The sequence below is a fragment of the Vombatus ursinus genome, unplaced genomic scaffold (genome assembly GCF_900497805.2).
Source record: "Vombatus ursinus unplaced genomic scaffold, bare-nosed wombat genome assembly UNPS02014768.1, whole genome shotgun sequence".
NCBI lineage: Eukaryota > Metazoa > Chordata > Mammalia > Diprotodontia > Vombatidae > Vombatus > Vombatus ursinus.
This window is the reverse complement of record NW_020954546.1, coordinates 35,967,278-35,981,943: the sequence shown is the minus strand read 5'-3', so window position 1 is coordinate 35,981,943 and position 14,666 is coordinate 35,967,278. Positions and strand designations below refer to the sequence as shown.

At 42.2% G+C, this 14,666-nt stretch overlaps 1 protein-coding gene across 8 annotated transcripts in view; it reads left to right on the top strand.

Annotated features, from left to right (window-relative positions):
• LOC114043151 (regulation of nuclear pre-mRNA domain-containing protein 2) overlaps positions 1 to 14,666 on the top strand; it is a 91,208-nt gene that overhangs the window by 75,251 nt on the left and 1,291 nt on the right. For 2 of the 8 annotated variants that reach the window (XM_027862125.1, XM_027862124.1), the window contains 2 exons: positions 661 to 861; positions 4,866 to 7,617. In XM_027862125.1, coding sequence (XP_027717926.1) covers positions 661 to 861; positions 4,866 to 7,617 — 2,953 coding nt within the window. Of the gene's footprint in view, positions 1 to 660; positions 862 to 4,865; positions 7,741 to 11,273; positions 11,457 to 14,666 lie in introns of those variants that run through there. The other 6 variants (XM_027862129.1, XM_027862126.1, XR_003569065.1 and 3 more) reach the window with 5 other exon arrangements.

The window sequence follows — 14,666 nt, the reverse complement described above, 5'->3', positions numbered from 1 at the left end:
CACTTCCTATCTTGCAAGCAACTTTTCTCCTGTACCTTTATTGAGCACTCGATATGTATGGGTCCCTGTAGTGTGGACCCAGTACATCACAGGAAAAGGTGCAGTGATTCTACCCGTGTCCCAAGTCTAATGGGGGGAAATGAAATACGTACACATGAAGAGACAGGTGCTTCTGAGGCGACTTAGCAAATAGAAATAATACATCATGAACTAAGGATAGAGGGCTGTGTAGAGAAATACCATGATTTCATTTGTGGACGGCCTCTAAAATGCTTGATTTAAACAGCAGAGGAGAATATCCGAATATTAATTGAAGGAACTGGGAGATATACTGACTGTTTCTTAAGTATTTAAAAAGTTGTCAAGTGAAAAGTTATCAAGCTGCTTTTACGTGGCCCAGAAGGCAGAACTAGAATGTTGTGTGGAAATTTCAAAGAGGCTGTTTTAGACTTGAAGTGAAATATCCAGTTAGAGCTGCCCAAAAGTGGAATGGGCTGTTCTTAGAGGTTGTTGGTTCCCTGCGAGCGTAGATGAGTGCTTATTTTAGATGCTTTATTGGTACTGGATTAAATTACCTCTCAGGACCCTTTCAGATTTGACATTTCATGAATCTAGGTATTATTATTCATGTCTAATTGCACTTTGATCTTTCTCCACCAGGGGTCAGTCCTGCATCAAGACCGTCTCCAGGCACTCCTACCAGCCCCACACACCTCCCGGGCAACCTGAAAGCGCCTGTTCCTGCTACAACAACATCTCACAATCCTCTGGCCAACATCCTCTCAAAGGTGGAAATCACCCCAGAGAGCATTCTCTCTGCCCTTTCCAAAACTCAAACGCAGGCAGCACCTGCACTGCAAGGTAACCCAACGGGCCTCCAAAGGACTTAGATTTGTATATGAATGTTTCTGGTCAATGTGGATTCAAAGAATACTGTTTGAGGCTAATAATTTTTCTCCTTACAAAATCTGTAATGTCATCCATGTAATCCGAGGTATCTGGTGACACAATGGTTAGAACTCTGGACCTGGAGTCAAGAAGACCTGAGTTCAAATCCAGCCTCAGATACTTATTAGCTTTGTGACTCTGAGCAAGTCACTTAACTTGTTTGCTCCAATTTCCTAAACTGTAAACTGGGGGTCATAATATTACCTACCATCAGTGTTGATGTGAGGATTAAATAAAATAATTTTTGTAAAAGATGCTCGGCACAATGCCTGCCACATGGTATGTTCTTATTAAGCATATAAATGTTTATTCCCTTCCTCTTCCCTTCCCTTCCCTCCCCTCCACTCCCATGTAAGGAATTCCCAATGAAGAAATTCCCTCCACAGATGCAAATCTGCATCTGTTCTGCAGTTTATCATCTTAGAGAGTGACATAGGGGTCACTGAAAAGTTAAGTGACTTGCCCAGGGTCACACAGCCTAGTGTCCGAAGCAGGACTTAAACCTAACTCTTCCTGGCTCTGAGGCATGCTTTTATCTACCATGCCATCATGGATCTTCCTGTTAGCTAAAGTAAAGCGTAACTCAAAATATTTATCTTCTAGTAACAGATCATATACCTGTAGAACCCCATTGTAACAGATTTGAACATGAAAACTTCTTCATTATATCCTAATTTGGGGAAAATGGAAACATTATCACACACTACAAAGATGCATATACCAGAACACTTGTTGGATTCTGTAGTTCTCTTTTTGTGCCCCTCTTTATAGCTCTCTAACTTGATGACGTCTCCACTCTGCATCTTGTTTCAATACTGCAGTGGTTCCAGCATATCATTGATGGGGGTTTTCCTTTCACCAAGCCCTTTTAAGTCTGTGCGATGTCTCCACAGAACAGCTTGCTCAAGGACCACCTCTGGGTATTTTAACATTTTGTAGACATCAGTGCAGCATTCGGTCTGTCTCTCACTATATGACTGGCATGTCCCCTTTATGTTTATTTGCTTCCAGTTTTATCTGTATCAAAAACATCTATATTAGTGTGGCAATGTTTCTCTAAAATTATATTAATTTGGTAATTAGACAAAGCTTTCACATTTTTTGTAGAAACAGTTAAAGTTTATAGATGGTTTGATTAAAATGTATGGTTCTTATTATCCATCATTACTCCCCTTTCCACCACTCTACCACCATCACTACCATCACTGCAGAAAAAGAAAGAAATGACACTGAACTGAAAGCCATTTTGTATTTTTCTTTGTTTTGTGTCTTACTCCATCCAGATAAAGAGTTCATTATGTGTGGCCAGCCTACTATTGCTGGCTAGCCTTTTCTTACTTAGCTAGGCTTGGTCTTTAGACAGCAGGTGCATTCTATTCTGTTGCCCAGACCTGACTCACAGGCTTTTTACAACTTGGTTGAACTTACCAGAACTTGACTTCTGCTTGCATGGCTTTTGAGAACCTATGTCCCAATGAGGAGAAGAACTTTTAGGGAAGGGTCTTCAGCTCTTTGCTAATAACCACTCTTCAAAAGAATGTCTAGTACAGCCTTTGGTAAAAACCTTTCACATTAGAATATTTTATATAGCATTAATATGTTCATAGGACAGTGCTAAGTACCAAGGTATTGCCTTCGTTATCCTGATTGCTGCATGGTCAAGGACTGATGGGGTATTGGTTGTGTAAGATTTGACATTTAACAGAATTCATTATAACCAGATCATCTTGGTTAGCACTGTTGAAATAAACCACCTGTCCAAATATCTAAGTAACTCTTGTTAATAAGCAGAGTGTGTAGGTCATTGGCAAATAGTTAAGATCAAATCACTCTTCTTTCCACTGACATAGAACATATAAAATTAATGGTAGTGTTACCGCATGTCATAGTACTAATTTCAATGATGATTTGGACATTTTAATATAAATATAAATTCCCCTTTGCTCCCCTTCTTATCTCCATGTACAAAGTCCTGAATACACCTACTTTTTTTTTATATTGTACACTAATAGTATTGGAGTTTTTTATTTTTTCATAATTCTAAGTGCTCACTTAGAGTAGACAGCTAGGTGGTATGATGGATAGATCCCCGAGCTTGGAGTCAGAAAGCCCTGAGTTAAAATCCAGCCTAGACACTTATTTATGTGACTCTGGGCGAGTCACTTAATTGTTTGCCTCAGTTCCTCATCTGTCAAATGAACTGGAGAAGGAAATGGCAAGCCACTCCAGTATCTTTGCCAAGAAAATCACAAATGGGGTCACAAAAATCCAAACACAACTGAAACGACTAAACAACAGAAATTTACAGCAAATCAGTGCAGAAGTATCACATGAGTTTTCCACTGTAATGCAAATACAGAAAAGACATTCTAAAATAATTCTGTTGCTAATAGAATGAGCAGTGGGTAACTTTTCAAGTAATAAAAGTAAAAATAAAATATCTCCTTTCACTTTCTAACAAGAAAATTAATTTTGTCAACTTTTATAGAGTTGTTTCTACACAAAAGTAAATATGTCTAAGAACTCTTAGATCTCAAGATACACGGATACAAAGCTCATCTTAAAACTTTTACTGACAATTATCTACTGCATTCTCTTCTGGCATTGACAGAAGTATAAGACTGAGGTTATTTTAGTGTTGATGAAAGTTAATTTTATTTGTCCGGAAATGAAGTGTAGCTCGTGAGAACTTCATCTCATCCTGCCTTAATACCATTGTTGAAAAATAGCTTATCAAAGTTAGATTGTAGAAGTACTTTTTTGAAACTCATGTTTGAGTCTCTTGAATTTTTTTTTCCAGAAGGATAATGCTTTTTATTACTATAGGAAAATTATTCAAAAATGGATTATGGTCACTAGAAATGGTTTAAGGTTAGCGTGACTAGGACAGTCTCCATACATTAATTCTTCATAAAACTTTAGGTTTATAAATTGATTGTAAATTTTCAGAAAGGTTATCAAACAAATATGAGTTAATTGAAGTATTATTTCCTCTTCAATATATGTTACTAAGGAATTGTTTCTTAAATTAATGTATTTGATGCCAAAAGATGCTAGTCATTTTAATTTCATAAGGACATTTAACGTTTGGTTAATAATTGATTAGAACACTAAGACTATGTTAAAACCTCAGGTTTCTTAGGGGCAGCTAGGTGGCACAGTGGATAGAGCACCAGCCCTGAAGTCAGGAGGACCTGAGTTCAAATCCGGCTTCAGACCAAAACACTTGACACTTACTAGCTATGTGACCCTGGGCAAGTCACTTAACGCCAATTGCCAAAAAAAAGAAAAAAAGAAAGAAACCTCAGGTTTCTTCAGGGTTTTTTTGCTATCACTAATTGAAGGTTTTTCTTCAAAATGTTTACAGGAGCAGTTCTTTTCAATGAGGAAACAACTCCTCCCTGGAACCCTCTCAGACATTCTGGAAAACTTGATTTCTCAGCAAATGGGGCCGGCTTTCAGCTGTGCCACTTGCCCAGGGTCACAAAAAAACTTTTTTTTTCTTTGTAGGCGTCAGTGACTACGTTAGTCTGAGAGAGAGATGTGTTCTTTTTGTGTTTCAGTTTTTAGAGATAAACAGACGTGATAATCTGAAGTTCTGCAATTGGAAGTACTTTCTGACTATTGATGTTGCCAGCCTGTGCGAGAAACAGCCAATGAATTATTGTTCTTTCATATTTTATAAATAACTTCGGTGTTTTGAGTTACATTGAACCATTGGGCATTTTTTGACCAGATTTGCTTTACTCCTTGTAAAGCTTTGTGTTTTGTTTTTGTTTTTTTTCCCCAGATATCTTACTAATGTGTCATCAGACTGGATGGGAGTGACTGATTAGTCTTCATGATTTTTGTTGGGTTTGGGAGAAGTTCTTTGTCTTTGTTGTTTCTCAGATGTCCAATCTTTTCTTTCCCCCTAGGCCTGTCATCCTTACTTCAGAGTGTTACTGGGAACCCAGTTGCTTCCAGTGAAGCTGCATCCCAGAGCACTTCATCTTCCCCAGCCAACACCAGCATCTCCAGCATGAAAGGGAGGAGTTTGCCCTCTAATACACAGTCCTTTATGCCCAAAAGCTTTAGCTATTCTCCTAATTCTTCAAATTCTGAGGTTTCTTCAACTTCAGTTAGCAAGATTCCTGTAGGACACAACCCAGGACTCCCAACCTCAAGTTTTAAGCCACCATCCAACTCACTGGGATTTTCTGCTCCCCACAGTGCAAATCCTGCTATTCCATCAACTGAACCTGCTATGGGGCAGTCCTCTGAGATCTCTAAGCCAAAGCTAGAGTCAGAGCCCACCTCCCCAAGCCTAGAGATGAAGATCCATAACTTTTTGAAAGGTAACCCTGGCTTCAGTGGGTTAAACCTGAACATCCCAATTCTCAGCAGCTTGGGGGCTAGTATTCCAGCCGAGAACCATCCCTCTGACTTTCAGCGAGGCCCAACAAGCACTTCCATGGACAACATTGATGGAACTCCTGTCCGGGATGAACGGAGTGGAACTCCTACCCAGGATGAGATGATGGACAAGCCTACATCCAGTAATGTGGATACTATGTCCTTGCTGTCCAAAATCATTAGTCCTGGCTCTTCCACACCCAGCAGTACAAGGTCACCACCCCCAGGGAGGGATGATAGCTATTCCCAAGAGCTATCTAACTCTGTATCTTCCTATCGGCCTTTTGGCCTAGGCAGCGAATCCCCCTACAAGCAAACTTCTGATGGAATGGAGAGGCCTTCCTCCCTCATGGATTCACCACAGGAAAAGTTCTACCCAGATACCTCTTTCCAGGAGGATGAGGATTACAGAGATTTTGAATACTCAGGCCCCCCTCCATCGGCCATGATGAATCTAGAGAAGAAGCCAGCTAAGTCTATCCTAAAAGCAAGCAAACTTTCTGACACCGAGTACCAGCCCATCATGTCCAGCTACAGCCACAGGACACAGGAATTTGGTGTGAAGTCTGCCTTCCCTCCAGCAATGAGGGCTCTCCTGGACCCAAGTGAGAGTTGTGACCATCTCTCCTCTTCTCCTGGCCTGTATGGTGCCTATAACCTAAGAGGGAATGAGTCTGGGTCAGACCGGTCACCATCACCGAGTAAGAATGATTCCTTTTTCTCTCCTGACTCCAACCACAGTAGCCTTTCTCAGTCTACCACTGCACATCTCGGCTTACCCCAGAAGCAGTACCCAGACTCTCCTCACTCAATCCCACACCGCTCCCTTTTCTCTCCTCAGAGCACCCTTGCCACTCCCACAGGCCGGCCACCCACTTCAGGCGTGGAAAAAGTCCTGGCCTCCACCATTTCTACCACTTCAACAATTGAGTTTAAGAATATGCTCAAAAATGCCTCACGCAAGCCCTCCGATGATAAGCATTTTGGCCAGGCCCCCAGCAAGGGTAGCACCGGTGATGGGGTCAGCCTCGCCAGCCTCGTCCAACCCAGCTTGAGTTCCAGTGATCAGCAGCAGCAGCAGCCAGAGGAGCACTACCGCATAGAAACCCGAGTCTCCTCTTCCTGCTTAGACTTACCAGATAGTACTGAGGAGAAAGGGGCCCCCATAGAAACCTTGGGTTACCATAATGCCTCCAACAGGAGGATGTCAGGGGAGCCCATCCAGACAGTAGAGTCCATCCGGGTGCTGGGGAAAGGGAATAGAGGACATGGGCGTGAGCCTTCTAGGGTGGGTTGGTTTGAGCTGAGCCCCTCGGGCAGCTCCTTTGACAATGGCCCCTCGAGTGCCTCAGAGCTGGCCCCCCTCGGGGGTGGGAGTGGAGGGGGGCTTTCTGGCTTCAAAACAGCGGCATACAAGGAGCGGGCACCCTCATTTCAGGAAAGTGTCGGCTTTCGCTCCAGCAACTTCAACTCTACTTTTGAACACCATCTCCCCCCACCCCCCTTGGAGCATGGGGCACCCTTCCAGAGAGAGCCTATGGGGCCATCATCTGCTCCGCCTGTTCCCTCTAAGGAGCATGGTGGGCTCTTTTCTCGGGATACTCCCGGCCACCTGGCCTCTGTGGATCTTTCGAACCCCTTCACAAAGGAAGCAGCCCTAGCCCATGGTGCCCCACCCCCTCCTCCTGGGGATCATAGTGGGGTTCCCTTCTCTACTCCACCTCCTCCTCCGCCCCCTGGGGAGCACAGCAGCAGTGGTGGCAGTGGCGTCCCTTTTTCTAACCCTCCCCCTCCTCCCCCTGTTGACCACTCAGGGGTGGTCTCCTTCCAAGCCCCACCCCTGGCAGAGCACAGCGGAGTGCCGGGGCCTGTCGCAGTGTTCTCCAAGGAGCATAGCTCCCTCCTCCAAGGGAATCTGGCTGAGCATTTTGGAGTGCTCCCAGGACCCCGGGACCCCACACAGAGGGACCTCAATGGCCCTGGCCTCAGCCGTGTTCGTGAGGGCCTAAGCCTGCCCACACATTCTCGGGAGCACCTAGGCCCAACCCACGGAGGAGGTGGGGGAGGCAGCAGCAACAGTGGCCCTGCCTTGGGTGCCCCACACAGAGACACCATCAGCCGGAGTGGGATGATCTTACGGAACCCCCGGCCAGACTTTCGGCCTAGGGAATCTTTTCTCAACAGAGACCCATTTCACAGCTTAAAGAGGCCCAGGCCACCTTTTGCTAGGGGCCCTCCGTTCTTTGCACCAAAACGCCCATTCTTCCCTCCCAGGTACTGATGGAGATCGAGGGAAAGCATTTTGAACACTCTAGAGAGCGTTGGAAGTAGGTTTTTTTTTTGTTTTTGTTTTTGTTTTTTTTGTTTGTGCTTTTGTTTTTGTTTTTTTTTCTTTTCCCTTCCGTCTTTTTTTTTCCCTTTTTTATTGTTGTGATAAAGGGCCCACCCCCCCTCCCCCAATGTCACCTTTCCTAAATTAAAAGAAATCTCTGCTTGCACCTCCCAGCTCTACTAGACTTTCTATCTTTTTTTACCAACCTCCCACCCTCATATATTTTTGTGGGTGTGGGGGGGTGTGGGTGTGTGTGTGTAGATACATACATACATGCATACATACACACACACATACCCACACAAACAAACATACCATTTAGTTTGGTTGTGGGTCATGGGGCAGCAGAAGAAAAGGAAAAGCAAAATCTGTTCTAACCCCATTTTCTGAAGACTATTGCCATTTAAATAAAACTTCCGATAGTACAGATAATGACATATGTGCGATGTTGGGGTGTTATTTGGGGCTTGACTTACCATGTGGCCAACTGATGGATTTCGCCCTTTCCTTCTTCCTTTCACCTCATAAATGTCACTGCTATCTAGAATCAGCTTAGCTGACTTCACTGTGGCCGTCTGTGTCCTGCTGACAATGGAGGAAACAGCTTGAGAAGAGTTAGGAAGTTATAGTTTTGGTAGCTTTTTTTTTAAAAGACACATTAAAATTTCTGAGCACATATGTATCACTGCTCTGCACCTCTTCTCTCCTAAAGGCGAATTTAAAAATTCAGACATCCTTTCACGGTAGTTTTACAGGTAACCTTTGGGACAGAATGAGCAACACTTTTTTGTGATCTAAAATTCTCATTTCTGGGAATGCTAGAGAAAGGTGATTTCTGACTGGGTAAAAATAGAGATTGATGATAGATTCTATGGGAAGTGGGAGGTAGAGAAATTTGTTGTGACGTGTAGGGACAGGATCAGGGTCATAGGTGACTGGTTCACACATACGCACTTAGATCTTTGCCTCTGCTTCTTTATCTTTGTCTTTACCGTTTTCCTTTGTCTCTGCTCTTGCTTTGGCCAAAATGAAATCACTAAAGCTGAGATCTAGTTATAATGTAAACAAATACTTAGGAAGTTTTTTGTTTTTTGTTCTTAAGGCTGCCTCCCTAGACATTTCTTTACTCAGAATTTAGAGTCTCCTGTAATTATTGTTTCTAATATCTAGAAAAGAATTTTTCCTCTGGGCTGTGTCAGCAATTTATGACAACGATTAGGAGAGGGAGAAACATCTGCATCCCACAAGTTTCTAAATAAATTTCTGTAGCATTTTTAAAATGCAATATCTGCTGGGATGTGTTGTTTCTTACTCCTTAAGAGGAATGTGGATACAGGAGGACCTGATGGATCTTAATTTTTAGGGTTCATATACAGCAAGCTATCACAAATAAAGCTGAAGCCTCAGTCTCCAGGCAGGAAGAAAAGGTCTTCTATCCCTGCCCTCAGAGGGATCTAATTGCTTTAAGAGCTTGGGGAAATACAAGAGTGAAATTACTGTTTGTTTCCACTCTCACATTTAGCATCATAGAGAAGCAGCCCTTGCTTTGCTGCTATTTCCTTTGTCTTTGTGATTTAGCGTCTCTCCCTGCCCTTCTTTTCCCTATTCTGCCTCCAGAATATATCCCCAATGTGGAAATGTCCTTTTGAGAATCTGAAGCTGGGTAATTGAAATAGTATGTGCTGAGGTTTGCATTAGATCCATCAGGTTTCTTATACTTCCTTTCCAGGCCAGGAAAAAAGGATGGGATAAGAAAAGTGTAAGTACTGAACAATTTAGGGTGGTTGGATTGAGGGGGGGAAGGGGCAGGGAGTTGTTTTGCAGGAAGTGGTAAAGAGTGGAGAGATTACAGAAGGTATGGTTCTGTCTTGTTAGAACTTAGAAGCTTACTTTGGTATTAAAGAAAGGAAACCATGTTTAAGCCTTTTGGAGTGTTTGATGTAACTTATTCCACATTATTTATTTGAACTTAGAGGTTCATGTCTTGTGTAGTTAGGGTGCTAAAAAACCATCCATCTTCCTAATGTGTGTCTAGTCTTTAGTCCAACTCTTCTCCCTTTTTCTGATTCTCCAAGGTCCCCTACAGTTCCCCACATCCATGCAGTTTTGTGGGAATGGCTGGATTAATAAGCAAAGAAGCAGTTTGGTAACATTGAGCCCTACAGTGTTGGGGGGGGCACAGAAAGGAAGTTGGGGTTTTGTTTGATTTTTGATACTGAAATAGACTTCCTTGGGGGGGGTGGAGAGAAGGAATGTGTTTCCCTTTGGAATATAAGAATGTGAATTATTGCTGCTGCTCTTTGCTTAAACTATATGTGGTGTTTACTTGGAAAAGCTCTCACCATTTGATTTCATCAGAAGATGGCCTGAAAGGTGCCCAGAAAGTAGACTCCTGAATGTTTTAGGGGTGGGGGTGGGTTGTCATTAAAGCATGATGGTTAATGCCTGAAAGGAAGACTTTGTTGTACAGTGTAAAAGACAGACTTTTGGTGGCTTTTTTTTTTTTTTAAGCCAGAAAATATTCCATGTTTGTGTTTGGGGATAGAGGTGGGAGTTAGTACTTAACTCTCAGCTATTACCTTCAAGGAAAACTATCTACAACAGTAACAGAAGATACCAGTGTATATATGTATGTTATAACAAGAAAAGAAAAAAGACATTTCTGGTATACATAACATGAACTGAGAGGTTTTAGTCTTTCTGTGTCTGTGATTTAAACCTCCTTGACCATTCTCTGACTTTTGTATCTTACCTTCAGTTTAAAAAATAACAATAAACAAAATATTTTTTAAAGAAAACACAACATCGTGTGTCTTGACACAGACATGATTAGTATGAAAGCCAAAAAAAAAAAGTCATTGCTGAATCCTTACTGCTCACTGTGAAATCACAGACAGAGAAGGGGGGGTGGGACAGGGAGTGAGATTAAACCGGCATCACTAAGCTTTGTGAATAGAAACAGATGTAGAAGTCCCAAACATTGGCAAGAGTTTGGTGTTTTTGTCACTGCAAAATCTGCTTGTCCATGGCCCATTTCTCCATGTCCTAGTCTTACACCTCATAGACCACCTTCCCAGTGAGGACTACAGTGTGGAGGTGAATTTATGGGGAGGCAAAAAGGCTTCTAGATAATGTGAATACGCTTTACTTCCTAATTACAAAAGACTTGGTCCTATTCTGAAGTTGCTGGTTGATGCAGAGTTAAGCTGCAGCTGTTATTGTTTTGAAACTGCTGTAAATGACTGCTTTACTTTTTTTTTCTTTCTCTTTTTGGGGGGGGGTTGGGTAAGGGTGGGAGTGGGGTGCCTGTTAAGCTTAAAAATAGATATGTTGGATTGATAGTCTCACGTGTTCAGTGTGGAAAACAAAAGTACCTGCATTTAAAGGTAACACCAATGAAACTGCAGATCCTTTGAAATGTGTATTGATGACATTTAATAAAATAACTAGTTCTAAAGGTTTGACATTTTTCTTTGAGATTCTGGGGCCTGAGCAAAGCCCTCAGGTTTTCTCTGGTGAGTGCAAGCAGGAGACTGGAGAGCAGCTGACCTTATCCAAGAGCTGGCTTGTGGTCAAAATCTTACTTTTTTTCCAGCAGACATCATATGACTCCCAGGACCAATGGTGAAATCAACAGCACGAAACCAGAAGAAGGAAGCCTGGATATGTCTCTGAAGACAGGGTTGCATTTCCTTTTGCTTTAGAGATGTTTGTTGTGCACACTTGTGGACCTACACAAGAGGTGTTGTAGACCAGTGGTGTCAGACTCAAACAGAAACAGGTCCTGACCACATATATACTTTAAAAAAAAGACAAATTAGCATTATCTATGTTGTATTTTTATTTATTTTGTGAAAAATTTTCCCAATTACATTTTAATCTCTTTTAGGCTGTGCTCTGGAGTTTTGTGGTCTGAGTTTGACACCTCTGTTGTAAACTACGCTGTCTCTTTCCCTTTCCACACCACACATCCCTTTTCTCTAGGCCTTTCACCTATTTTTCAGTTCCTTCAGAGTATCATTTTTGTTTTCCAGTTTAATAAAGAATGCTGTCCTCTGTAGTGTTGTTTACTTAATCCAAAGGGGCCTTGGTACATTTTTTGCTGATCATCTCTCTTTGCCTTCCCATTGCCTCCTGGCACTTTGCTTTGATGGAAGAGTAATAGTTCTGTGGTGAAAGGAAGCTTAGAAGAAAAGCAGATAGGGACATTTTCTACTTATTCTTCTTACAGTCGACTTAGAGGAAGGGATCATAGGTGTAGAAGGTTAAAGGTAGTTCTCAGAGGAGAATTCTTAATGGGGCCTGATACGGACTGTGTAGGTGGTTACCTACACTCCACAAAACTAGTTTGCAGCCAGAGAGCTATTTGGACATGCAGCATACCCCACACATTTCTTGTTGCTTCCTTGCCAAGTGCTCTTTGTCATTTAGAATCTTCAACTCTTTCCTCCTCCCCAGCCCTGTGTAGTAGAATCTCTGATGTTAAAATAACATCTGGTCGTCCCCATTAGGGCACTGGCTGGTGAAGGTTACAAACTCGTCTTGGTTACCTGAGGTTCCCATGTGTGTCACTGGACACTTCAAAAATAGCAGTGTCCCCAAATCATCGCAAGTATCCCCTTAAGTTTTTTTTCTTTTAAATTCCGTTCATCTTTCTCACTTCCAGAAAAGGGAATTTATTCTGTTCACTGCCCTAAGTTTTCATGTTATGTCAACACTTCCCCTTAACCTCATCATTAAAGAAAAAAATTGCCCAGTTTACTTTTTGCTTAAGCTCAATAACTTGTAAATTGCTACAATCACATATTCTAGAAGGACTTAAACAAACTTTTGGTATTAGGGCGTTTCTCATACTTTCTAATGAGTAACTGCATAGACAAGCCCAGTCAGCTGCTATTGTTCACAATAGCTGAGTAATAACTCACTGGGGCTGCATAGACAGGACTATGAGAGCGACACTCATTACTAAGTTATGGGTAGTCAAAACAGCCCGTTTTTTGTTTTTTGTTTTTTTCGCTCCCGAGTAGAATTCTTAAGAAAGCAAATGGGGAAGGATAAAATAAATGTTCTAGCTCCTCCCTTTGCCACCCTCACCTTGCCCCACCCCCATCCAAGGGGATCTGAAGAATCGTATGTGGGGCTGCAGAATGTGATCTTGCTTACAAACAGGCATTTCTGATTATTGCCACACAGCAGTCTGTTAATCCTGTCTTATCCAGTTTCCTGCTGTCTTTTACCAGTTAGACGTCAAAAGTTGATAGAATGGGTGGAGGAACTAGCAGTTCCTGATGGTGGGATCAAGGTAAACGAGAAAAGGTTTATTGTGTTTGACTCAAAAGGATAGTGGCTAAACCAGTCTACCCTAGAACTGTTCTACTTCATACCAAATAAAAGGCCTTTCCTGGGGCCTGCTGAATTATTTGAAAAAAAAATTCTTCCTCTTCTGGCAAATCCAGTTTTCCCTTGAGGAATGGAACGTAGGCTAAGTTCCCCCTTCATCCATTGAGAACAGACAGAAAAGAAGAAAGCCCCACATTCTTCCTTTCCTTTGATTCTAATGTCAGGGCTGTCAGCTCTCCTCATTCAGGGACTAGAATCAGAGATATGCCTCAAAGACAAATAATGTGCTTTTTGAGGTCCAAGTTCTTAATGAACAAAAAAGCTTGCCTAGAGGGGTAAGATGGCTAGGGACTTTGCTAGATTGAAAGCCTATGAATTCAAGTTAAGTACACTCCCCTGGCCCCTTTGCCCACCTCTACATAGGAAGCTCTCTTTTCATGCCCTTCCCACCATCCTTTCTTGACAATCTTGTCATTTGCTTCCCCTTTATCTTTGGTTCATTCCACTTAGTATCCTCAACTTCTTTTGAAGTCTTAGAACACTGAAAGGGATACCCTGAAAAAGAAAATTAGCATTTTCTGATGGCCAACGGTCAATCTATCCACCCACCTGCCCTCTCTGAAAAAAAAAATTACCTTAACTCTCTAGGAAAATAAGTGAGATGCTTTCCTACTAAGGGGTGTCTAGGAAAACTGACTTAACATCCCCTTTGGTGGACCCTTTTGCCTTCGATTCCTATCAACCAGTTTCTTTGAGGGGTTTAATCCCCATTACTTCTATTGTACTTTCAGCCACATCTTCGTTCATCTTCGGCAGAAATTGAAGTCAGTAGCATAACAATTGTCTTTGATGAATAGTGTGCTTCATTAAGAGCTATGCTCAATTTGAGCATATGTGCTAATAGAGATTGGATTCAGATCATTTGTGTTGGTAGAAGATTCTACTGTACCCTCCCTTTTTCTCAGGTACCTGGAAAATGAGGAGGGTACTAAGCTTCATGACAGGAGGGATCTGGCTGCTGGTTTTGGCAATGGAGAAATGCTTCTTCACTCTTGAATAAGGGAAGGAGCTGGTGATCTCCCAGAAATGAAACTAGTAGGGATTTTCTGTCCATGGCCTCAATCCACCATGCTTCTCTTTTTTTCCTATCCTTAGTCTGATAGAAGAGCATTTGTGAGACATCCCTTTTGGATTTTCTATCTAGTGTCTAATCTCCTCTGGATTTTGGGCCTCTGGCCTTCAAGAAAGGCTCCCAGGAAGGAAAAGGAACTCCATTTGACCTTTTTTCTCCAGTTGTCAGTAGATGACACTGAAGAACAGAGATGTTGAATGACAGGAGGAATGAAGAAACCTCAGCTCTGAGGGTATATGTATCCCAGCCAGACTAACGGGGTTACTTTCCTGGGGCTGAGGCTGGTCCCAATCACTAGTCAAAGGTTGTGGAATTAGATGATTCAGAGCTTAGTCAGTTTGGTAGAGGTGGAATTGACCTGAGAGAACCTTCTCGTTTCTCAAAGCTTTGTGAAAAGCAATTTTAATGATTCAGTTTAATTTTACTAAGTGTTTGCTATTTGCAGGGCACTGTGCCAATCACAAGGAATACCAATTTCCTTGCCCTCAAGGAGCTTAAAGTATAATCAATACAAGTTGT